Genomic DNA, 27381 nt, shown 5'->3' on the forward strand with positions numbered 1-27381 from the left:
ACCCTGGGATCATGACCTGAGCTGAAGGCAGACACTTAACTGACTGAGCCACCCAGGCACCCCCTGGCTCCAACTTCCAAAGATGGTGTATGAGATACCTTTGGTGGGAAGGAATGAAGATCAGCAACTGTCCTTGATTCTGCTTCTCAGGAAGGCATTGTGATGTGGTGCCCAGGACTTTGGAGACAGACACATGCTTGGTGCCCTCCGGCTCTGCCGCAAAAGCAACACCTTCCAGAGGGCAGCTGCAGGCACCGGGTGGCGTCACACAGGGTCAGACCCGGGAGGCACTCAGCCACGTACCCATTCCACCATCCTGCTGGGTTTGGAAGAGCGCTATCAAAGTCCCTGCTGCCGAAGGACCATCCAGAGTGACATGTCCCATGGGGCACGCCGGCATTCCTTTACCCCTTCAGGTTATTGGCAGCAAGGCTGGAAATTTTTTTAATTGCCTGGGAAAATGATAGCAAACAGCTCCAAAAAGGAGTTTCAGAACGCAGACTTCATACTATGTTTTGAGTACATTTCATTCATTTGGCAGGTACTGACAGGGTGCTTAAGTGCCAGGTGCTGCTGCATTAGAAACAGACTTGAGAAGTTAACAGGAGGGGGCTCCAGCCCTCAACTAGCACAAAGTTGATCAATGGATGCATGTGACAGACAGAGCACTGTGACGGGGAGTACTAGGTGCTGTCATAAGAAGGGTATGCCTGGAGTTAAAGGAACACTCGGGGGGAGCCAGCACCAACACTCGGGGAGAGCTGTGGGAAATATGATGGATGCAGATGGCTCCAGGGGAAACCAGAGAACTGCTCAGATCCCTGCTTCTTAACAGCTCCAAGTGCCCGCCGCTTCAGAGTGGGGGCTGGGCGAGCAGGGAGCTGGGGTGGGCGCAGCGATGCCTAAGTTCTGACCTCAAGCCCCTGCACTGTTTCACCTGTCCCTTTAGGAGTACAATGACATAGGATGTCACCAATGGAGGATCTACCCCTGCATCCTGGTATTGGGAAAGCACGCGAGGGCTGCGGAGCTGAAAGCAAGAGTTGGTAGTTCCAGTAATGTGTGCAGGGTTTTAAAAAACTATATACCGGACAATATCCGGTCTTATTTGCATGTGTTTGTATCATGCACAATTTTTAACTGCAATCCTCCCTTTACCTTCTTCCCTGTTGTTAAGACTCTCCTCTCCTCACCGCTGCCTTTGTCCCTATAATACCTGTTGACAGCCTGGTGCTCATCCATGAGCTCATTCGCCTCTATCCATGCACGCATGGGGCTCTGTCACTGTTTAACAAATATGGGCTCATTTTATCTACCTCTTGATCTAGTGCTTCCCAGTTAATAATCCCTCCTGCATAACGTCCTTCTGTTTTTATCTTCATTTTTATAAAGAATGGCTGCTCACCTTTTATCAGGTGCCTTTATTTTTTTATCAAATGCATTTATTGCTATGGTCTTAAGAGTTTTTCAGTTAATTTAGTGATGAGGTAAATCTTATTGATTTTCTGGTCTTGAGCTCCCTTTATTTTCCTGGAATGAATCCAAGTTGGTCTCAGGATATAGTCCTTTGATAGATGCCTGACTTCTGTTATTTGCTAACATTAGTTCAGTTTCTGTTAACTAATCTGTCCTAAGCCAGATTTGTTAATAGCTTCCCCGTTCCTCCCTCTCAGGTTTGGGTATTAAAATTGTGCTCAGCTTCATCAAGTGAATTGACTTATTATTGTTTAATTGCCTGTTGCCATTTAACAGTAGAATGACAGTTATCCAGCTGCAAACCTGTCTGATCTTGGAACTCATCTTCTGAATTTTCCATTCTTGAATCATTTGGATGATTTTGTTTTCCTAGGAAATCATCATTTCTTCTAGTTTATCAAATTGATTAGTATAAAGTGCCTTGCAGTTTAGTGATTCTTTTATATTATGCATTTGATTTTATATCTCTGTTCCCAATCCTTATCTGTTTTGCAACTCTCTCCCTCTCTCTGTCCCCTCCTCCCAGAAACCCCCCTATCCCAATTCCCCTTCCCTCTCCCCACCTCCTCCCACACCCCATCTTACCCTCTCTTATCCTTAATAGGGAATGTGAAGTTTTATTATTATTATTATTTCATTAGTCTTTCATAGAAACAACTTTGAGTTTATTTGCCCCTAATATTTTTTATTAGTTTAAAAATTTATCTTTATTATAACTACTTCCTTTCTTTGGATTGAGCTGCCCTTTTCTGATGGGTTTAAATGAGTACTTTCTTTTATTTAAAAAAATGTTTGAAATTGAAGACATTTGACACTAACGTCTCCTTAGAGTATAACTTCTGGTGTCTTCTGTAAGTTTTGGTATGAAATAGTCTCCTTTCCATTGCTTTCAAGATTTTCTTCAGTCGTCTTATGATTTCTTCTTTGACTGAAGACTGTATTTCTTAACTTGTATGTAGTTTCAATTTTTTGTTACCAGGTTATCTAATTCTGATTCTACTGGATTGTGATCAAAGAACTGTTCTTTAAATCTTTAATTTGGAAGGCTTGTAAAGGTTTCCTTTGTTGCCTAGTATGCAATTAATCTTTACAAATATGGCTTTCCTTAGGTGTAAGAAAGAAATGTTTTCCGAGGGAAATAAGGATGTCTATTTTCTTTTTTTTTTAAGATTTTATTTATTTATTTGACAGACAGAGATCACAAGTAGGCAGAGAGGCAGGCAGAGAGTGAGAGAGAGGAGGAAGCAGGCTCCCCGCGGAGCAGAGAGACCGATGTGGGGCTCGATCCTAGGACCCTGGGATCATGACCTGAGCCGAAGGCAGAGGCTTTAACCCACTGAGCCACCCAGGCGCCCCAGGATGTCTATTTTCTGTGTGTCCTTGTTTTTCCTTCTAGTAGATACTCCCATTTGAAAAGCTAAAATTTTACCTTGTTATTGCATTTTTAGAGTCTTCAGGTATTATGTTGTTAGATGTATACCTGCTTATACCTTTTACATCTTCTTTCCAAACTCTGCCTTTAAAAATGTCCCTCTTCATCTTAGAACCTATAACTTTAGACCCAACTTGTCTGCGATGAATTTTGCCATTCCGGCTTTCTCTTTTGCATGGTATCTCCTCACCTGATACATTCTCAATCCCTTTTGCATTTTAAGTATGTTTCTTGAACAGCGTGGATCTGTAACCTCCTGATAGGCGCTTTAATAGAAAAAGTCAGTCTGTACACATTTAAATTAATGATAAACAGTCATAATTTTATTCCTCCCATCTTATTTTGTTTTTATTTTCCCCATTTTTGATGTTTTTAATCAAGTTCATTCTTTTTGTACTTGATAAATATAGAAGTTCTTTGCATTTTTCGATGACAGCTTAATTGAGATATAATTCACAGGCCATACCACTCACCATCTAATGTGGACAATTTAATGGCTTTCACTATATTTAACTATACTATACTGAACTACCTACACATTTTCATCATCCTCAAAAGACAACTTTAGCCATCACCACCAGTCTTAGGCAACCGCTAATCTACTTTCGGTCTCTGTAGATTTAGCTATTCTGGAAATTCCATATAAATCAAATTATGCAATACGTGGTATTCTGTGACTGAATTCTCTCAATCAGCAGAATGTTTTCAAGGCTCCTCTGTGTCGTGGCACATATCAAAATTCTATTCCTTTTCAAGGCTGAATAATATTCCACAGGCTGGATGGATCACATTTTATTTATCTCTTCATCAGTTGATGAACATCAGGGTTGTTCTCACCTTTTTGCTATTACGAATAAACCCTAAACCTTCATGCACAAGTTTTTGTGTGGGCATAGTTTTTTTCTTGGCTCTATACACAGGAGTGATATTGGTGTGTCATATGGCAACTCTGTGTTCTGCATTTTGAGGAGCTACTAAACCGTTTCTAATGTGGCTGCGCCATTTTCCAAGCCCACCAGCAATTTCCAGGTTCCAGCTCTTCACATCCTTCCAACACCTGCTTTTGGGGTTTTTGATAGTAGCCATCCACGTGGGTGGGAGGTGGTATCTCACCATGGTTTTGATTTGCATTTCCCGAATGATTAGTGATGTTGAGCATATTTTCACGTGCTTATTGTCCCATATATTTTATATATACCTTATATGTATCTTTAAATATATATTATATATTTCATATTTTATTTATATTTAAATACATATTTAAGAATGTAAATATATTTACATAAATATGTTTATATAAATATATGATCATGTAAAATATATATACATTTATATATTAATGTATACATTTGAATATTAGAGAAATGTATATTCAAGTTCTTTGCTCACTTTTTAAGAGATTTTATTTATTTATTTGAGAGAGATTTATTGAAAGAGATCACAAGCAGGCAGAGAGGCAGGCAGAGAGAGAGGAAGAAGCAGGCTCCCTGCTGAGCAGAAAGAACGGGGCTCGATCCCAGGACTCCGAGTTCAAGACCTGAGCGGAAGGCAGCAGCTTAACCTGCTGAGCCACCCAGGCGCCCCTCTTTACTCATTTCTTAACTTGGTTGTCTTTTTATTTGAGTTGTAAGAATTCTTCACACAGTCTGAATGCATGTTCCTTATATATGACCTGCAAATATTTTCTCCCATTTAGTGGCTTGTCTTTTGACTTTGTCAATGGGGTCCTTGGAAGCACAAAACTGGGATATTTTGGTTGAGTCCCATTTATTTGTTTATTATTTTTTTTAAGTTGCTTGTACTTTGGTGTTTGGCCGAGGAGCCGTTGTTAGATTCAAGACCACTAACATTTACCTTTGTGTTTTCTTCTGAAAACTTTATCATTTTACTTTATTTTTATTTTTTAAAAGATTTTATTTATTTGAGAAAGAGACAATGAGAGAGAGCATGAGCGAGGAGAAGGTCAGAGGGAGAAGCAGACTCCCTGTGGAGCTTGGAGCCTGATGCAGGACTCAATCCGGGGTCTCCGGGATCATGACCTGAGCAGAAGGCAGCCGTCCAACCAACTGAGCTACCCAGGCATCCCGAACTTTATCATTTTAATGCTTACATTTATGTCTTTGATGCATTTTGGGTTATTTTCTCTGTATGGTGTGAGGCAGGACTCCTGTTTCATTATTTGCATGTGGCTGCTTGGGAGTAAAATACTGTTCTTACCCCCATTGAATTGTTTGGCACCCTTGTCAAACATTAGTTGACTGTAATTTATTTTCCTTTTTTTTTTCCCATTGAGGCATTTCACGTGCCATGTATATTATATTTCTAGGAAAAAGGAATCCCAGGATTTTCCCTCCTGCCTGGATTCTTCCTTCTTCATGGTGCATGATGCCAGAAGAATTTTTCCATGCAGTGAAACCAAACTGAGGGGATGGAAATATTCTGCCACATTTCTAGATCTTTCAGTTATACAAGTCTAGGGCTGGTCATGCCACACTTGTTTAACTTGCCCGTGAGGTACACAGCAGTTTTCCCAGCTCTGTGGTCATCAATAATTTCAAATTTGCCAATGTACTCATGCTTCGTCATCACAGTGAGGAAACGGGATGATGACTTTGGTGCAGGGCCTCCTAAGAACCTGGCCTTCGCCCCCCCTTTCAGCAGTGTTAATGATCTTGAGGGCATCTGTGGGACATTTGTTCACACTGTTACTGCGGCACGGAAAGATGGCAGAAAAAGCTTTTTTCCCTTTTATTAATATTTGGTCTTGTTCTCCTTCCCTTTTTCATAACCGAATGCGTATTTCCCCTTCGTCATTTTAAAACTGCATACTGTTCTCCAGCTGTTTTCCCCAGACGAGACCTTGTGTATCAAGAATCCTTATTTCACAGTTATTATACACAATCTTAAAGATTTATGACTGTCTGCTTATTTTACACATGCATACACATGAAGCACTAAATACGGACTTTATCTGAATGGCTAAATGTTGGCCAAGACAGAAGCCAGTTGTAATGGGAACTGATAGGATAAAGATATAGTCTGAAGTTTTTGTTCTTTAAAAAAAGCCTTCATGGGGCGCCTGGGTGGCTCAGTGGGTTAAGCCGCTGCCTTCGGCTCAGGTCATGATCTCAGGGTCCTGGGATCAAGTCCCATGTCGGGCTCTCTGCTCAGTGGGGAGCCTGCTTCCTCCTCTCTCTCTCTCTGCCTGCCTCTCTGCCTACTTGTGATCTCTCTGTCAAATAAAAATAAAATCTTAAAAAAAAAAAAGGCCTTCATATTTTATTAAAAATTTTAGGTGTCCGAATTCAAAAGGTTAACAATATAGTACAACAATAATAATAATAATATATCATCTAATAATAAAATAATAATAATTTCTCCTGCATAGTCACTGCTGCACACTAGTAAAATAAGATGTTTCTTTTCTTTTCTTTTTTAAAGATTTTATTTATTTTATTTATTTGACAGACAGAGATCACAAGTAGGCAGAGAGGCAGGCAGAGAGAGAAGGAGGGAAGTGGGCTCCCTGCTGAGCAAAGAGCCCGACGTGGGGCTCGATCCCAGCCAAAGGCAGAAGCTTAAACCACCCAGGCGCCCCGAGATGTTTATTTTCATTTGGGATTATGGAGGGGCAAGGTGTTTTTGGCTCTCCTGCTGAAGTAGGGACTCAGTCAGTATGGTCTCCACCTTTTTCCCTAAGAGTAGCTCTGGAAGATGAAGACGTCCCTCCATCTCCCAGACATGAGGGTTTGACCAGGACATGGGATGGTATAAGCTCATTGACATAGTCTCATGAACTAAGCCCTGGTTTATTGGTCACAGTCGTTCTCCAAGTATTTTCAGGAATAAACTGCAGGTGTTGCCCTTACTCTAATTTTTCTTTCTGAGATTTCTGACTGCAATCGCTACTTCCTGCAGTCACTCAAGAAGAAACGAGGCATGTGGCAGTGCAACAGTGTGTTTTTCTTTCAAGATGACAGAATCACTCTTGATTTCTGTACGCATCTCGGATTTTCATAAACGAACATGGATTTTGGTGTCTACCCTGAGGAGATAATACATATGGTGTGAGCTACACATGTATTCTCATGACACGTCACCTGGGTTACCCAGAACTTTCTGGGCCCGGCAGAAAGGCAGAAACCCAGGTGAATTCCTCATTGTTCCAGCAGGCTGTCAGCCCTCAAAGGCCTTCTGGATGTGTTTGTGCAACGCAGTGTCTGCTGTGTAAGATACAGAAAGAGCACAGTAGTTCAGGGGGAAAATATTTAGGAACACATTTTCCAGGAGGAACCAGGATTCAGTTTGGGTGACTCTTGACCATTTTTCATCTTCTGACGACTGAAAGTGGTAGTTAATCTACAGTCATGGTTTTAACATGCATTTTGAATGTAATGTGAGTTTCCATCAACATAAAACTATAAGAACTGTCTTCCTAAAGGGCATTCATGTAAGGCCCGTTATTTTACAGCTTGATTAATGAAAACAAAATTTTTCTGTAATGCTTTCTTCCTACTCTGTATTAGTTTTCAGGACTGGATTGAAAGTGATTTATTGTGGATAGGGTTATACCTGCTCGTGGAATTTTTTTCTGTTCCTGGGTTTTTAAAGGTGGCAGAGTTGACTTTCTGATTTTAATTCATCTTCACTAGATGAAGAATTCACAAATAGGACTTTTTCTTGAAATAACCATAGCCTGGGGGCGCCTGGGTGGCTCAGGTCATGATCTCAGGGTCCTGGGATTGAGTCCCACATCGGGCTCCCTGCTCAGTGGGGAGCCTGCTTCACTCTTTGCCTCCCCCTCTGCTTATGCTTTCTCTAATAAGTAAATAAATAAATAACCTAAAAAAAAAAGAAGTTGTATTTGACTGGAGCTTCATGTGGAGTGACAGATCAACAGAAAGACAAAGGAATAAGAGACAGGAAGCAATGAAGGAAAACACAGAGGTGCACAGTATAGACAGATGTTCCTCGGCTTATGACGGCCTCGGCTTCTAATAAACCCATTGTTCAGCTGGAAATCTCTTTAGTTGAAAATGCATGGAAAACACCTAAGTGACTGAACATCAGAGCTTAGCCCCGCCAAACTTAAAATGTCTTGAGAAGACTTACAGTATTGCACAGTTGGGCAAAATCCTCTACACAAAGCCTATTTCACAATAAAGTGTCTGGTATCTCATGTAACTTACTGAACACTGCACTGAAAGCCAGAACAGGACGGTTCAAGTGTGTTGGTTGCTGACCCTTGTGATCACGTGGTTTGCCTGGGGGCTGTGCTCGCTGCCCCTGCCCAGCATTACAAAAGAGGACCCTACTGTAGATTGCCAGCCTGGGAAAAGATCCAAACTAAATGCATATCACTTCTGCACTATTATAAAAAGTCAAAAAACCATAAACTGAACCAAGGTGAAGTCAGGGATCTTCTGTACCAGGTGTGTTAGGGAAGGTCAAGTGCTCCTGTCTGGCCAGGAACCATAGTGGTATGGGGGAAAGTTCCACAGTAGAAAGTTCTACAGCGGAGAACCACTAGGACTCAAGCACCAACGGTCACAGGTTACGCCAGGAAGACTGGATGCTCTTCTGTGGGCGATGAGAAGCCACGAGCGACTCAGGAAGGCTGAAGAGCTCTGGGCAGGTGGGACAGCTGAGGGCTGCAATGAAGAGGGACAGGTGGAGCTGGGAGACCAGGTGGGGAGAGCCCGCTACCCTCGAACAAAAGGCAACAAAGGTCTGGACTGGGATGACGGAGATGGTGGAAGGTAATGGGATATTCATGAAACAGAACTGGAAAGCCATGGAAATGAAATAAGAGAGGGAGGGAAAACCGTTCATGACTTTAATTGCCATCAGTATAAAACGTGTTGAATTAAAATGAATTGGTATTTCTAGACCGATGATGACATCACAATAATGGAAGGAAACCAATTTTGATTTTGAGCCTGGTTAAGGAGACAGTATAGACAAGAGAAAAGCAGAGGCTCTGGAGTCACACAAATGTCACCGTTGAGATTTGTCCCCACTCTTCATTCCCTTCCCTGTAAACCCAGGCAAGTGACACCTGCCTCACAGCACTGGTAACAAATAGGGAAAAGCACACGTTCCCACGTTCCCGGGTCAGACAGGACAGCCAGGGATCAGCGGCACATGAGGAGGTGACAGGTGGTCACTAAACTGAGCTCAGGTGCATACACAGCATTTTATGTCACCTTGAGATGGCTCCTCTTGTGACCTCTCGAAGAAGGTGGCAGTGGTGAGGAACGAACTCCAGGAGCTTATTAGCATACATGATCTTCAGGCCGTCTGGATGAGACTCAACGATCTGCTCTACAATCACCTAGCAGAAGGAAGAGCGTTTTATTTTTAGTTATTTATTTTTTTGTTTGTTTGTGTTTTTGTTTGTTTTTAAAGCACCTAAAAGAGAAGTATGAACTATACACTACAGAGAAAAGAATTGTGTAAACCTTAAAAATGCACTTTGTCCTTCCTCCTCCCCACTCAGTATGCTTTCTAAACAGGAGGTAAGTAACAATGGCATGAAAATCTAGGTCCCGGGATTTGGGAATACTGCTCCAACCCTGGGGGACACAGAGGCTGAGGGACAGAGACTGGCCTGAAGCTAAAACATCACACACACTCATCTGCTTCCCTTCTGAGCTTAAAAGCGAAATACTGTATCTGCAGACAACAGCTCTGTACCATCTTCACCCTGGCCTTATCCTCTACCGTCTCCAGAACAGGGAAAGGGCTGAGATGGAAAGTGATGGAAGAAAACACATCTTATTTTGCTTTAGTATTTAATTTTTTTTGGTGAGGCTGAGTTGCAGGAGGTGAATGACAAGCATACAAACTTAAAATACAAACGTGGCCACAGTTCATTTAATGACACGGAAACGTAAAGTACTTCCCTAATTTAGCATATTAGATTCAGTTCAATGAAAAGGGCATAAATTAAATAACTAAAATATTTTCATTTAGTGACAAAGAATAATGTGATCTTTTTCACCCCCACAGAGAGAGCTATGAACTATAATAGGATACATACAAAGAACTGACAGATCATTTACTTTTAGTAGTCTTAATGAAGCTGAGAAGATTACTGAAATTAATCCTTCAATTTCACTTCTATCACTGGGATACTGTCTCGTTTTAAAACTGGAAGCCTTTCATCCTGAAGTCATGGTTGGTAGCTTTATACTTACCAGACAGAAAGAACACTTGCACTGGCAGGTGACTGGAAGAAAGCCCTCAAACGCTGAGACTGGCTTCATGACTTCTGTCAGCTTGAACTAGATGAAACCGACGCTCTCTAAGTTGGAAGCTGCTGATTGCTGGCGGCCTCACATGGTGCAGCCCATACTCCGGCCGCTCAGAGGCAGGATACACTGACTCCCTGTATTTAACTGTATCCTTAAAGGTCAAGAACACTGGGTAACCAAGTTCTGGACTTAAGGTACTACCCCGCTAACTCGCCCTTCAAAGCCCTTTATCTTTGAATATTCCCTCCCTCCCAACTTCCTAGCTTGGCAAACTCCCCCATGGTCTTCAAGACTTAGGCCACATCAATTCTGCGCAGACGCTTCCCCTCACAGACTTTCCCTGCGCACAGAGCTGTCTTCCAGCTCCTCCAGTGGGCATGGGCACCTTGGTGGGGTCATGCTTTTCGGCAACTTCATTAACGTATAACTTATGGAAATGGAAATTGACCTGAAAATGTTCTGATCTGTACCTTCTTCCTAGGCAAGTCCCTCACCCCTACTAAATTAAGATGATCCCTGAGTTATGGCATCACTGTAAGAGACCAGAGTGCATGCCTGATTCCTGCCATGCTGATGGGCACCAAGCGGGACCAACCTTTTCTTACAACCAGAAGAGCAGGAACTAAGAGCATCTTCAAGGAAGAGCCCTGAGCTCTCTTGCACCCAGTCAAGAAACGAAGCCAGATTAGATGCTCTGTATTTGTGGAATGAGGTGCATGGGGGCACAAACCTCATCCATGTACGGTTTCACCAGTACTTGACCGACTAACGCCTCTGCATCCCGTGTCTTGTCAATTGTAGCGTAAGTCTGGAGGCAGTGCCGTATGATGTCCACATTGGAAGTCTGAAGCTCTTCTAGCAGCAGGCCTCCCAGGGACTGCTGCAGCATGGCCGTAATGTGGGCTATACGCTGCAAGAACAGAGAGACCAGGAAAGAAGGTCCAGGCACCACAGTTTCTAAAAGCTCAAATATATGTGTATAATTTATATACATATGTGTTATATATATAAAGCGAGCCTCTAATTCTACCAGAATATATGTAAGATTAAAATCCCAACATTTCCTAGAGAATAACAATGAATCTCTTCTCCCCATGATTGCTTTCTTTCTTTTTTTTTTAAAGGTTTTTATTTATTTATTTGTCAAGAGAGAGCACAAGCACACAAGGAGACACAGGCAGAAAGAGAAGCAGGCTTCCTGCCAAGCAAGGAGCCCAAGGTGGGACTCGATCCCAGGACCCTGGGATCATGACCTAAGCCAGAGGCAGTGGCTTAAATGACTGAGCCACTGAGGCGTCTCCTCCCTATGATTTCTTTGAAAGTAAGTCGGCTTCATCAAAGTGAAGTTTAGACAATTGCGGAATGACAAAAAGTTATTTGCCTCTTAAGCTACGGAGTAAATCTGACAAACGTGCATTTAAACCCAGTCAAGGGCTTTGGATAAATGAACTCTGACTACATCATATGATGTGTCAAGTTACATGAAATTCAGAATTAATTTTACTTGCATAGTTTGGAGACTACGCTTGTGTCTTTACACAAAATCTATCTAGTGTGACATAATGGAAGCAGGGTCCCAAGCAGGAGACACTGAAAAAAAAAAAAAATTCAAAGCTAGCTTCAAAATCCTGTAGAGTAGCAATTATCAGGGGCAATGCTAGGTCAAACCAAAATCATCCAGGAAATTCGCAAACAGCAAATTGAAAATCAAAACCAACACTTGCTGGTCTTACTTTGTCCAGAAGAGGCATGCCTTTGCTCTGAACAGCATGAAAGTGTAACTGGTTAAATTCTGTGGCAATTCTCTCCAAAATCTGTCTAGTCCAGAGAGGGCTAGTAGAGACAATTAGAGAAATGTAATTCCCAAAGTTAAAACCTGCCACCCCCACCGCCCCCCATGCCTTAGAGCGCTCAGGCACCTGCACCTGAACGCCATCAATTTTCATGACAAACTGTCTGTGCAGCAGGCCCCAGTGCAAGGGGTGAGGAGCGGGGAGGTCGTAGAAGCCACCGACGCAGCCTGGCCCGGGCCACAGGGCCCAGGCAAGGGGATGGAGCTATTTTAGGTCAGTGTGGGTACAACTGCATGATTCCTCCACGTTCCTCGGGCTCTCCCATTCGTGCCCTTCTTCTCCCTTCTTCTCCCATTCTCTAACCCCCTCCTCTCTCTTTCCCTGTCCTACCGTTCATACCTGAAGTCCCCTCATCTTCTCTGCCTGCCTCATTCTCCCTCCCAAGTACCTCCCCAGTACCAACTACTGCTGTCTCCTCAATCAGCTAAAACTGACCGCCTAGCAGCAACCTGGGAAATCGCTCAGAGCAGTGGACTCCAAGTTTAAATTTACCCAACGGCAGAAAGAGCAAGCTCGGTGCTCCGGGAGCTGGTGAGAAATCACTCACAGTGCATCTGCCATCAAGTGGACTGGATACACTTCCTCTTGCCCCCCACATTAGAAAGCATCAACCCCATTCAGAAGGAAGTCGAACAGTGAAAGAAAAAAAAAAAAACCACAACAAAGGCCCCAAAGCCCCTGCTGGGCTCTATGAGGCATCCCACATCTGAGGATGGGCAGTCAGGTAGTGAGGAAACACACTGTAAGAAAACCCAAAATCTCTGGAGACCTGCCATGGTGTGCCCCGTCCCAGAGCATCAGAACCGGTGTGGAGGGAAGGCAAGCGCTTGGCACGAACAGTGCCAAAGCCTAATCCCAACCTCTACTGACTGATCCCATGCGCATTTCCTATTTATCCTTTTCTCGGCATTTCTGGGCCTGGCAGAGCATGATGGATTTACTGTGCGCTGACGCTGCTCTGGCTTTCCTGACTCTAGAGCTCAGAGCTGCTCTTCTGGAGAAAAAAGTCCTCCAAGGTAATTCTGAGCAAGAAAGCGCACAATGTCTGTTTATCAAGGACAGTGTTGCAAAGGGACAGGATTGTAGACACAGAGATCACTGAGGTGTTTCTATCCGAGGAGCACAGCAGCAACAGCAAAGACGGGAAGAACACTGGAGGGCCAGCTCTCCAGGGGCCGAACGTGGACATGGCTGGAGGGGCTGGAGGGGCTGCAGGCGCTGCCAAGGGCCACAGTGAAGCAGAGCCGCTGGAGACACACGGGCTGCAGAAGGGCCACGTGCAGACTGTCTGCTAAGTGTGGACGAACGGGGCAGAAGCACGAGTGCAACGGGCTAGAGACACAAGCACAGTGGAGGCTGACCACTTAGTTGAATGCCTTGATGTGAAAGGGGACAGAGACCTAGGACCAGAGAATCGCTACCTTTGGGATGTGTCCGTTCTTAATCTCCATCATGAGACATGTGGAGCATATGGTCTCTCAAGTTCCTTCCAAATCTAAAACCTTAATTCCTAAAATTTAGAAACCTAACTCCGCCTGCAAGGGGAGGGACTGTTAGCGTCACACAACAGAGCACTCAGGGCACCAGGCGACCTTGACGCAGGCAGCCCAGCTGGTATGTGTAGGACCAGCCCCGGCTACTCCCACTGCACCACTGTGCGTCTCACAGTGCTGACAGGACCTAACTACTCATTTTCTGAGTCACTCATCTACCCTGGCTGATTGAAAATTCACACCAGGAAGGGAACAAGACAATCACAGTATAACAAAGAGAGCCATCATCTTTTTCCTATTTCACAAGTTTTTTCTTTCCTGTTTTTAAATTTCAACTGGATATGTCCTATACTGTTTCATAATAATATAATGCTGGTGCAAAATACATCAATGGTAATACTCTGGGCATGTCTAGGAAAAAAAATGAGATGGAGAAAAACCAAGATGAATGGTAGGTATGCCTTAAAGATCAACAGGACTTTGCTAGTCCTCAGGGAAGGTGATTCCAAATATACTTTTACACTGCAAGCATAATGACGTGTTGGAACTGTGGTCTATAACCAAAGGGTTTATAGGAACGTGTTATAGATTTCACCATTTCATGCTCTCCACTCTCCTGGAGCTACATTCTAGCCACAAACCTGGATTTCCTTCTTGTTCAGAAATGAATTCTAACTAAGCCGTCCCCGCCTAATTAGATTGGATGTGAAGTATTAATTTATGTGCTACTTAGTTAAAAAAAAAATGCTTACCTGCTTGCTTCTAGTGCAGAGGTTTCTTTCGAACTTTGTGAATTTAAGATTTTTTCAATCTTTTCAACTGATCAAATAACTTGTATAAGCCTCAACACACACATCTATAAAAATAAAAATTAAGCAAACAAAAAACGTCACCATCTTTACTCTTAATCATCTTTATTTCCCATGCTAAATGCAGGAAAATATAAGACCAAAAGTTAACTTCAAATATATAGGGCATGCTATATTTTGAATATTTCTATGAAACACAGAATTCTCAAGAATGCAAATCTTAGTTCTAGAATAAGCATAGTTCCATATTCTATTACAAGTTTATAGAGGAAAAAAAAAACCCTAGACTTTGCTTTCTCATATTCTATACTCTTATTTCTTTTATTCCCCATCCTGAATCTTTCTATGGGCATTTCTTTCCTATTTTTTTAAAAAATATTTGTTTATTTGAGAGAGAGAGAGACTGCATGTGCGCGTGCAGGGGAGGGGCAGAGGGAGAGAGAGAATCTCGAGCAGACATCCTGCTGAGCACAGAGCTCAATGCGGGGCTCAATCTCATGATCCTGAGATCATGACCTGAGCCAAAATCAAGAGTCGGACGTTTAACCAACTGAGCCACCAGGCGCCCCTCCATTTGTTTTCTTATGGCCCTTTATTCATGTTTTAACTTTGGCTTCCGATTGTACTGGCCCTCTCAGTTTACATGTGCATATACCTATATGCCCAAGCACCAAATCATTAAAGACCTTTTACACTACAAATATTATCAAAGAGGTTGAGGGACATTATGAAAACTCTCATCCTTAAAGAACAAAAATATACAAAGTCATCCATTCAATAAATAATAATAATAAGGAACACCCCTGGGAGCTCGATATTCATTCCGACGGGGGGTGGGGGAGGGGCACGAGAAAATAAAGCAAGAAATACACCCTGCTCTCACAAAGCTTACTGTTTTGTCTGGAAGCGCACGACAAGCATTCTTTGGACAAAAGCTGTGAGGAAATTCAGAGGCGAATTAAACAGAAGGTCCCTCAAACAGGCTTCTCCCCACTGAGATTTTAACAAATATGCTAATAATACACATAGAAAACATTGTACAGAGCAGCAGGCGAGAGTCAGAAGCCCAGACTCCCAATGCCCGCTGTGCCCCTACATCGTTATGATCATGAATGATATCGGGGACACTTGGAACTGGAGATAGCACTAAGGGGCACACTCCCGGGGTGAGCCCTCAGATGTACAGAGCCATTGCCTGTCTCACACACCTGAAACTAAGCCAACACCGCATGCTAACTACTGGGAATTGAAAAAATTAAAGTGAACACCAGAACATAAAGAACACAGGATCAGAAAATAACAGCAAACCTACGACAGAATCCTGAGTTTGCTTTGGAAAGCCCACTTCTCCCCTAGTCTCTAATATAGGCCTATTTTCGTTACAGGGCCGCTGACAATTTATACAGTCGTTAACTGTGAAGCGCTGCACCGACAACAGTTATCACTGTTTCTTGTTCTGGAAAAAGTGGGTGATCTTGAGATCGTGTGGGTACCTCTGAAATTCTGTCTTCTTATTTCAGGTAGATAACGTGACATAATGCATAAAATGCACATGCGTGAGAGCTTTGAAAAAAAGCTAAATTAAAAAAAAAAAAGAAAAAAGCTGAATAGTGCTGACAAGTTCGCGGAGACAAGAGGAGAGGGCTTCAACTGGCATGCAGCATAAGAAATCTACTGGAGGGTACCTTTTTCTTCCTTATGTCCTCTTGTTTACACATTCGTTCATCTGCTGCCCGAATTCCTTCACTGACTGATGACCTGAGACTCTTTAAAAGAATAATAAAGAAAATGTATTACAGACATTGTTTTGTCACATTATCAATTTCCTACATCTCATTCAATTCCACAGAAATTAATACCTGTGCACCAGTACTATGCAGATATTGACAAGAAAAAAAAAAAACAAACATGATATACCAGACACAGTTATTGTTGAGGGGACTCATGACCTGGGGGCATAATGACACGAAGGCAGGGTCGCATGGCCAGAAGAAGAATGACATATACAGTGAAAGTTATGGGGATGAGGGGGCTTAGAATGGAGAACAGATAATATGAAGCAAAGTACAGGAGAGTCTGGAAATGCGACGGGGCTCGAATCGGACTCTGAAAGCCATGTGTACACAGCTGCCGAGGGGGGGAGGGGATGGGGAGCAGATGTAAGTGCACACACACTCAGGGGCAGGGTCAGACAGGCACACAGCCATGTGCACTGCAGGCTTCCTTCTGGAGAGAAGCAGAAATAGGAATGGAGGGCCAACTTCACTGAGATGAAGTCTTTAGATTCTGCATATTTTGGAGAACGAAAGAATGTCAAAGCACTGATGCATGATGATGAAATGTGGGTATGGAAATACCAGGAATCAAGAATGAAGAACAGAAGACCAGAAAAAGGCAGAGCACAGAGGTAGAGAAACATGTCCAGAAGCTAATGAATAAAGAGATAATTAGGAATTAGGGCCAAAACAAAGGTTAACAGAAACAACTAGAATGAAGTAGGCATATCACAAAAATTCCACAGGAAGGTGAATTAATTCACTCCATCAACATTATGAAACTCCTCCTGGACGTCAGTATTGTGGCAGCCTACAGGGATGCAATGAAGACAGATATAGTCGTATCCCTCAGTGGTCTGAGAATCTCACAGAACAGCTTCAGAGTTGGGACCAGAAAGGCAGGTCAGGCCTGTGGCTGAGCAGGACCAAAGTGGCCATAAAAACAGGCCATGGAAAAGGGAGGGGATACGGTGATGGCAGGGGGTGAGGCGGGACGGGAGCCTGTGTGAGGAGAGCAAATCTGCCTCCAGGAAGGGGGTTCGAGAGAAGAGTGGGAGGCCAAAGGAAGGCTAGGCTTGGGAAACAACACCACTATGAGGCCCCGGGAGGAAGAGGCACACCAAGGAGGCAGTGGGAGAGCCCCACAGCGGCTGGTGTGGAATCAAACAGCGGACCATGAAAATCCCTTCCATTCCAAGGAAAAGTATCTTTAACAAGATTTTGTAAAATTCAAATGAGACATAAACCATGGAAAGTATTGGCTACAACTCAAGGCACAACTCAAGATTTTTACCTGTTTCACGAACTCTTTCCTGCCTGCCCCTCCCCTAGGCTTCTCAGCACTGATATTTCCATTACTCCGCATTTTTCTTGGTTCTAACCATGTACTGTGTCTTCACTTAAATTATGTTCTCCTTATATTCTCTCTAGGATGCAGGCACTGTCTTAGGGGAGGGACGCAAGAGGCCACTCAAGCTAGAGGAGACACACAAGGAAGGATGGTGTCGTTTATGACAAGTTTACGACAGGGCATCAGAATGGACAGAGGCCGTAAGTCAGGGCACCAGACACAGACGGGGGGGGGGGGGCGGGAGGGGAGACAGGGCAGCACAGTTTTCTGTAAGAAGTGATGCCACAACTGCCCCTCCACTGTTCACCCAGGTGGAGTTCCTATTCCCAATGGCTTAGAGGTGGGGAGTCCCATTCCCACAACAGAGATTTTTCTGAGAGAACATGCAAATGTAACATTTATTAAGTATTACATTTTATTTATATTATCCTTCAGTTCCATTAGGGATTACACAGTTTTTGTAGATCAGCCCAGGAACCTAACCACACGTAGATTACGTGGGGTGGGGGGGGATATTTACAAGATTACAAACTGTTAAAATACAAGTCATTCGTAAGTTAGAAACCACTTACATATGACCAAAGTGGCATTAATAAGTTGAATTTGGAAATATGCTTCCTCTCCCCTGACATTTTAAGGTTGTCTACTCTGAGAATATGTCTTCTTCAAATCGAACATGTTTTTTTAGGTTTTTAGCATATGCAAAAACAAAATCATTTACAACTCTTCTGAAGGTGAATATTATAATCATGAACCGTTAAAATACAACCACCAGTACCACCAAACTAACAGATGAAAAGAATTCTTAGAGAAAAGCCGACGAGGACAACAGGCGTCACAGCAGACTGTTTTCATTAAATGGGAACTTACCAGAACTTCTCGTAACTGTCCCAAAGGCACAGAAAGTTGATTGAGGGCTTTGTCCATGCCAACCTAAAGGCAAAACCAGGTTGGCACAAACACATCACGATAAGGAGTAATAGTGACGTATCTATTTAACGATCAAAGCAGTACCAGATTTAACTTGTTTTTTTGGCACAACCGTATTTTGCTACATAACTAGCTAAACAACAGAAGTGTTATTTGGCCATTAATGTTGTTCATAGAATATGAAAAAAATCTGTTGAAATACATGAAACTATAAAAATAAGGGAAGTCAGGAGAAACGAAAGTTTCCTTAAGAACAATTTGCCTTTAGATGACATTTTAAATGAATGTGAAAAATTTTCACAGAAGGTGAACAGTTCTCTGTCTGTAATTGATGATGCTCAGCCAGCTGATGTGAAAGTCTGACGGGCTACGTCTCTCTTAAACATTATTATAAGCCTTGAGAAAAATAGAAATTAAACAGAAGTAAAATTTTCTAGGTTTTTAATCCTATTGGGATATTTATCTTAGTGGTATATTTCCCAAAAGCAAATGTGCATCATTAATTTTAATGCTTCTTGAAATTCCCACGGAGCTGCAACTTTCTGTGCTTCTCTGGACAAACAGATTTAAAACAAAATGAAGCATCAACAAGGAGACTTTTCTGCCAAGTAACAAAATTCAACATTTCTAAACGGCTTTTACAAACAATTGATAAGCTCACTGCAAATCATTCTTATATTTTTATAAAACCAAACTTTTTAAATATCAATATTGGCCAATGTTCCCTCAACCTAGCTCTGGCTAACAGAGTAAATTAAACATTTACCTGGGAGTAAATTAAACATTGTAAGAGTGGTGGACATTTGCTCCTACAAATTAGTTAAATCAAGGAAGACTTCAGGGTAATCACTTAGCAACTAATAAAACAACCCCTTGGGTATTATTATCCTTTACTTTTCACTGTTGACTAATGAATTTGAAACATAATCAAACTAGAGCAACCTTAAATGAATAAAAACTAAAACAAAAAAATGTATTCCAAAAAGTTTAGTTCTTTTATTAATGAAATTGGCAATTTCTTCAAGTTTCTGGTGGGGTTGGTGGGGTAATCAACTGAAAGGTTTCTAAAAACTCTGCCCTTTTAATAAATATGAAGGAGAGAGAAAGTGTGTGTGTGTGTGTGTGTGTGTGTGTGTGTGTGTGTGTGTGTGTAGGACTTGTGAATTTCAGGTTTACCAAGTTTGTGGAAAGGTTGACAAAATCTGCATAATCCTTGTTGATGAGCTCGACCATGGCTATTTTAAGAAGTTTATTGTAGAGTTCCAGATCTCCTCTTAGTTCCTCCAGCTGGACACGCTTCCTACAGTCAGACACAAAGTGATCGACGTTGAAATCTTCCTGAAAATCAAACCAGAAAGAAAAAATGATTGCACTGATACCACATTTTACATAGAAAAATAAGATCAGAGAAAGAATAAGAGGCCGTATTACTGCAGGGGAACACACACAGGACATCAGGGGGTCTGCTCACTTCCTAAGATTATGGGAAAGGGGGCCCCTCACCAAGACCATTCTCTCCTGTTGCCTAACGCTACAGGCATTTTATTTCTTTTAATTATACATTTCAAAGAGGCTCTTCTCAAAATAGAAACAGCTTTTTCTTCTTAATATTAACACAGCGATTCACATCCTTCCAGACTTTGTTTTGGTCTCTTTACTTTTTTTTTTTTTTAAGATTTTATTTATTTGAGAGAGAGAGACAGAGAGAACAAGTGGGAGGAGGGGCAGAGGGAGAACCCGGCTCTCTGCTGAGCTGGGAGCCTGATGCCAGGGTTCATTCCAAGACCCTGAAATCAAGATCTCAACCGAAGGCAGACGCTTAACTGACTGAGCCACCCAGGTGCCATAGTCTTTCTCTTTAAAATATAAATTACTTTTGGGGTGCCTGGCTGGTTCAGTGGTTATGGGTTCAAGCCCACATTGGGCTTTCTGCTCAGCAGGGAGCCTGCTTCCCTGTCTCTCTCTCTGCCTGCCTCTCTGCCTACTTGTGATCTCTGTCTAATAAATAAATAATTTTTAAAAAAATAAAATATCAATTACTTTTTAAAGAAACTGACATATAATGGACACATGTTAGTTTCAGGCGTACAACATAAAAATTCCATATTTTTATCTGTTGTGAAATGATCACCCTAAGACTAGTTAACATCCATCACCAAACATACACATTTTTTTCTTGTGCTAAGAACTATTAAGCTTTAGCAACTTTAAATATATAATAATATACGGCACCTGGGTAGCTCAGTGAGTTAAGGCCTCTGCCTTCGGCTCAGGTCATGATTCCAGGGACCTTGGATCGAGCCCCACATCAGGTTCTCTTCTCAGCAGGGAGCCTGTTTCCTCCTCTCTCTCTGCCTGCCTCTCTTCCTACTTGTGATCTCTGTCAAATAAATAAATAAAATCTTAAAATATATATATATATATATATATATATATATATATATATATATATTATACTATGCAGCCATCAAAAGAAATGAAATCTTGCCATGTGCAATGACGTGGATGGAACTAGAAGGTATGCTGAGTGAAATAATCAGAGAAAGACAATTATCATACAATCTCCCTGATATGAGGAATTTGAGAGGCAAAGTGGGGGGTGTGGGGGTAGGGAAAAAAAATTAAACAAGATTGGATTCGGAGGGGGGCACCTGGGTGGCTCAGTGGGTTAAAGCCTCTGCCTTCGGCTCAGGTCATGATCACAGGGTCCTGGAATCGAGGCCACATCGGGCTCTCTGCTCAACGGGGATCCTGCTTCCTCCTCTCTCTCTGCCTGCCTCTCTGCCTACTTGTGATTTCTGTCTGTCCAATAAATAAATTAAATCTTAAAAAAAATATTGGATTGGGAGGGAGACAAACCATAAGAGACTCTTAATCTCACAAAACAAACTGAGGGTTGCTGGGGGGAGGGGTGTATGGAGAGGGTCGTGGGGTTGTGGACATTGGGGAAGGTATGTACTACGGTGAGTGCTGGGAAGTGTGTAAGCCTGACAATTCACAGACCTGTAACCCTGGGGCTAATAATACATATTTCTAATAAAAAATAATAAAATTAATATACAATAATACACAGTATTATTTACTACAGTCACTATGATGTACATTACATCCCCAAGGCTTATCTTATTAACTGGAAGTTTATGCCACTGGACCCCTTCATCTATTTCCTCCACAACCTCGCCTCTGGCAACCACCAATCTGTTCTCTATGACTTCATTTTGTTTTGTTTTTTAGATTCCACATGTGAGGGAGATCATACAGTATTTCTCTTTCTCTGTCTGACTTATTTCACTCAGCACAATATCCTCAAGGTCCATCCATGTTGTTGCAAATGGCAAGACTTCCTTCTTTTTATGGTTAATATTCCATCGTATACACACACATTGTCTTTATCCATTCACCCCATTGGTGGACACTTTAGTTATTTCCAAGTCTTGGTTGTTGTAAATACTGTGATACTCACTACCGTGAGTGTGAGTCTTGCTGGCTGCTTGAGCCAGGTGATCTAGAGGTATACCTGGGTAGCAACTGCAAACCTCGGGGCATCATACGAGCATTCAAGCTCCTTTCCAGGAGATACCAGAAAGCAGAAGCGAGGCAGAGGGACAGCGCAAAGATGGTACCCATCAGCTCCATCTTTGGAGAATACCTTACTAGGCTCCCAGATCCATGTTAAATTAGATGCCTGCCCCTCAGGGCTTTAAGATAAGCAAATGAGCCTCTTTCACAGAAATCTGATCCCATTTCAGTCTGCTGCTTCTGTGCTGAGTTCCAGGGTGGGTCAGTCTACTCACGGGACTGCTTTAAGAACTGTTTCTCAGTTTGCTATAGCCTTGTGGGTCTCATGGGTGCAAGCTCTGATGGCTTCCAAAGCTGGATGTTTTGGGGTCTTGTCTCTTAGATGTACGTCTTGGAAGTTGGGGTGCCAGAAGTGGGGCTCAAACCCTTTGCTCCTCAGGGAGAAGCCTGGGGTTTTGAGTACCCTCCCAATCCCAGGTCGCTGTACCAGGGGTGGGGTTTATGGCAAGACTGATTCTTACTTCAACATAGGTTTTTTTCCTTACTCACCTAATGTGTAGGAGTCACTCAGCTCGTTGTAGGGTTTTTTCCACAGGAAATTTTTCCATATGGAGCTATAGATTCAGTGTGTATTTCATAGAAGTGATGAGATCAAGATCCTCCCATGCCACCATCTTGAATGGAAACCCCAGACCTTATCTATGTATGTGTGTACACACACATATGTGTGTATACACACACACACACACACACAAATATTCATGCTCTTCTAAACTATTTCCCATCTAGGGGCACCTGGGTGGCTCAGTGGGTTAAGCCTCTGCCTTCGGCTCAGGTCATATCTCAGGGTCCTGAGATCAAGCCTCACATCAGGCTCTCTGCTCAGCCGGAGCTTACTTTCCCCCCTCTCTCTGCCTGTCTCTCTGCCTCCTTGTGACCTCTCTCTCTCTCTGTCAAATAAATAAATAAAATCTTAAAAAAAGAATAAAAAAATAAAAAATAAAAACCCATTCTATTAAAAAAAATTTCCCCACTAAAAATATAACTTGAATGTCTTTACATAAAACACATACATTTCTATTAATATTTTATGTGCATGCTGAGTGTCCCATTGAACAGATGTTCCAAATCTTTCATAACCTATTTCCAAGTATTGGTCTCACAGGATTAGCTATCCTGTGTTTCCCCTCTACAATACTGTGATACCCTGGTAGGCTTATATGCTTAGAGGCAATAAATTACTATCTAATTCCCCTGTGACTCTGCTACTCCATGACCTGTTTAGTCAGCAAGAATCAAATGTGATGGGGCGCCTGGGTGGCTCAGTGGATTAAGCCGCTGCCTTTGGCTCAGGTCATGATCTCAGGGTCCTGGGATCGGGTCCCGCATCGAGCTCTCTGCTCGGCAGGGAGCTTGCTTCCCTCTCTCTCTCTCTCTCTGGCTGCCTCTCTGTCTACTTGTGATTTCTCTCTGTCAAATAAATAAATCTTAAAAAAAAAAAGTATCAAATGTGATGATTCCCAAACTAGTTAAGGACACCTACACTTACTTTTCATTAAACACTATGTAAACCAACAAAATATGACTGCAAAAAAAATCACTGTTCTTTTGAAAACTAACACAGCTACTTTGGAAAGATTTGATACAACGAAATCAATAAGAAAATTTTTGCTAAGTTAGGTATGGGTGAGATGACCAAGTACCAGGCAGGGAGGGAGTGATCACAGGATTCTCACTCAATTCAGTTAAAGAAACTGAAACTGAATGCAAAAAAAGACAACATAGAAAACTTTTTTTAAAGATTCTTTTTATTTATTTGAGACACAGACAGACAGTATGGGCAGGGAAAGGGGCAATGGGAGGAGATTCCCTGCTGAACAGGGGGCCCAATGTGGGACTCCATCCCAGGACCCCGAGGTCATGACCTGAACCGAAGGTAGATGCCTAACCTATTGAGCAACCCAAGTGCTGTGATAACTCAGAAATCTAATCTGCAGGCCAGTTTCCAGAGAAAAGACCTGGCACTGTTTCAATGGAGAATAAATGTACATATATTTTTTCCAAATAAAATACTAAAAACTGTATGTACCATTCCCTAAGAATACTTGTTTAAACTGACTTTTTTAGTTAATCAACCAAAGACTGACCCTGCTAGTGTCGGAGAGAAGGACTTCATACCAAACCGTAATTTCACAGTCATCTACAGAAAGCCACCTGCTCCTTACACTGGTGACCAAATTAGCCTGGACCTTTCTCTCCTGAGACAATTTCAGACCTTACATCATAGTTATGTAGTACATCACGGGAGGGGGTCTTGGTTCATAATCCTGGCCATCCTACTCATCAACTGTATACCTTTAGGTCGATCACTTTCCCTGCCTCAGTTACACATTGTTGAAGTTCTTGAACTTCATGATGGCATTCTAAATTGTATAACTGGGGTGCCTATGTGGTTAAGCATCTGCCTTTGGCTCAGGTCATGATCCCAGTCTCTTGGGTTTGAGTTCCACATCAGGCGCTCTGCTGAGCAAGGAGCCTGCTTCTCCCTCTGTCCCTTCCTCCTGCTCCTGCACTCTCTCACTCTCAAATAAAATCTTAAATAAATAAATAAATAAATAAATCATATAACTTAGCCTCAGTGAACAAATGCTATTAGGTAATATTAGTACTCAACTTACCATTTATGCATTTGTTCTCAGATAAACAAAAGTTGCATAACACATGACTAAATAACTCGGAACATCTGTGAATACTGGGTTAGGCAGCGTTTGTTGTGAAAAGCAAACCCAAACTCACAGTGCCATAATAGAGACCCATTTCACTTAACCAAGAATGGTTTTACTACTTTAGGAATGGTTTTACTTTATAGTGTAGATTCCCCAAGTATTCAAAAAGAAAGTATTTACAACCCATACATTTATTGTCAACTGATTTTTCACTAGGATGCCAAGACCATTTAATGGGGGGGGGGGGGAAACAGTCTTTTCGAGTGCCTACTACTGGGACAAGTGAATATCTACATGCAAAAGAATGAACTTGGAACAGCAACGTCACACATACACAAAAATATAACTCAAAATGGATCAAAGATTTAAATGTAAGAGTCAAAACTGTAACACTCAGAGAAAACAGGTGAAAATCTGTATGACTTTGGATCGGGAAAAGCTTTCTTAGACATGATACACAAAGCAATAAGAAATATTAGATAAGCTGAACTTGATCAAAATAAAAACTTTCGTGTGTCAAAGGACACTACGGAGAATGTGAAAAGACAACCCACAGAATGGGAGAGAGTATCTGCAAATCATTTGTCTAACAAGGATCTAATAACCAGAATATGCAAATATACTCTTAGAACTCAACAACAAAAAGACAAATAACCTAATTTAAAAACAAGCCAAAGACTTTTGAATAGACATTTCTCCAAAGATGATACACAGACGGTCAAGAGCACATGTCGGGATGTTCGACATCCTTAGTCATTGGGGAAATGCGAATCAAAAGCACATGCAGATGCCACGTCACACCCACTAGGACAACTATGGTAAAATAAGAAAAAGAAAAAGAAAAAAAAAGAAGAAGAAAAGTGCTGGCAAGAAGGCGGAGAAGCTGGAACCCTCCTGTATTGTCGGTGAGAATGTAAAACAGTGTGGCTAAGGCAGCAAACAGCTCGGTAGCTCCTCAAGAAGTTACACACGTACAATTACCCAGCAGTTCTACGTCTAGGGGTATGACACCGACAGAACTGACAACAGATGTTCCTGCCACAACCTGTACATGAATGTGCACAGCAGCGCTGCTCGTAACAGCCAAAAGAGTATATACCCAACTTCCATCAACTGATGAATGGATACATAAAATGTGGAAGAGCCTCTTACACAACCATAAAAAGGAATAAACTGTTACATGCTACAACACGAGTGAAGTCTGAAAACATTCTACTCTCAGGTTAAAGGAAGCCAGACACAAAAGGTCACGTGTTATACAATTCCACTGATATGAGATGTTCCAGAAAAGGCAAATCCATAAAAACAGAAAGTAGATTCATGATTGCCAGGGAATAAGGGGAGGGGAGAATTGGAAGTAAGAGGTTTATTTTTCGGGTGATGGAAGCCTTCTGGAATTAGACAGAAGTGACGTATGTACCATATACACAGTAAATATACTAAAAACCAGAGAAGAGTACGCTTTAAAATGGCAACTATTATGCTTTGTGAATTATATTTTGATGAAAAATGAAACAACTTAAATATCAACAAGTTAAATGCTAGGATACATTAAAAAAAATCCAAAGTAACACTAATCACAGGAACAATGGCGTAGCTACATGAATTTCAGACAAAGCAGATTTCAGAGAAGGAAAATTATCAGGCATAAAGAGCAGCATTACATAATGATAAAGAAATCGACTGACCAAGAAGACACAATTATCCTTAAGGTATGTGTGCCTGATCAACACAGGTAAGACACAACCTAACAGAACTGCAGGGAGAAATAAACAATTCCATTATCACAGCTGGTGACTTCAACACTTCTTCATCATTAATGGGCCGATCCAGCAGCAGGGCAACAAGGATTTGACAGATGTGGACATTCAGTCCAGACATGGCACACTTAACACCACCATCAATTACCGTACAACAGATGTACACAGACTATTTCGCCCAGTAATAGTGCAACACACATTCTTCTTAAGCTCATATGGAACACTCATCAAGACAGAATAATTCTGGGCCACAAAACACAACAAATTTTTAAAAATAAAAATTATACCAAGTATGTTCTCAGACCGCAATGGAATTAAAAATCAGTAACAGAAGATAGTTGAAGAAGTCCAAAATACATGGAGATTAAATGACACACTTCTAAATGACAGGAGACCAGTCTCAACAAAATACAATGTAGCAAAATGTGTGGAATGCTGCTTAAAGGGAAAATACAGTACTGAATGCAAATATTAGAAAAAAAAAGATTAAAGTCAATAATCTAAGCTTCCATTTTAGGCAAAAACAACAAAATCAAATCTAAAGTAAGGAGGGGCTCCTGGGTGGTTCAGTTGGTTAATCATCTGCCTTTGGCTCAGGACATGGTCCTAGGGTCCTGGGACAGAGCCCTGCATTAGAGCTTCCTGCTCAGGGAGGCTGCTTCTCCATCTCCCATTCCTCCTGCCTGTATTCCCTCTCTCACTGACTCTCTCTGTGTCGAATAAAATCATTAAAAAAAACCCTAAAGGAAGTAGAAAAAAAATAAAAATTAGAGCAGAAATCAATGTAATTAAAACCAGGAATTTTTTTTTTTAAATCAATAAACCCCAAGTCTGTTTCTTTGAAAACATCAATAAAACAGATAGACCCTTAGCCAGTCAAACAAAGAAAAAAAGGTAGAAGACATAAATTACTAATATCAGATGAAAGAAGGGAGGGCTACTGCTAACAATCCCAATCACTGTAAATTCAACCAAACATTTATGGAATACTACACAATTCT

General features: G+C 41.9%; 1 protein-coding gene across 2 annotated transcripts in view; it reads right to left on the reverse strand.

Annotated features, from left to right (window-relative positions):
• LOC309865935 (conserved oligomeric Golgi complex subunit 2-like) overlaps positions 1–27381 on the reverse strand; it is a 44054-nt gene that overhangs the window by 4764 nt on the left and 11909 nt on the right. The window contains exons 2-6 of one of the 2 annotated variants that reach the window (XM_082732959.1): positions 19552–19713; positions 18316–18378; positions 16005–16085; positions 10895–11074; positions 9115–9242 (exon numbers count right to left, since the gene is read on the reverse strand). In XM_082732959.1, coding sequence (XP_082589085.1) covers positions 9115–9242; positions 10895–11074; positions 16005–16085; positions 18316–18378; positions 19552–19713 — 614 coding nt within the window. Of the gene's footprint in view, positions 1–9114; positions 9243–10894; positions 11075–16004; positions 16086–18315; positions 18379–19551; positions 19714–20607; positions 20756–27381 lie in introns of those variants that run through there. The other variant, XR_014312331.1, reaches the window with a different exon arrangement.

This window comes from Mustela nivalis (assembly GCF_964662115.1).
Source record: "Mustela nivalis genome assembly, chromosome: 5".
NCBI lineage: Eukaryota > Metazoa > Chordata > Mammalia > Carnivora > Mustelidae > Mustela > Mustela nivalis.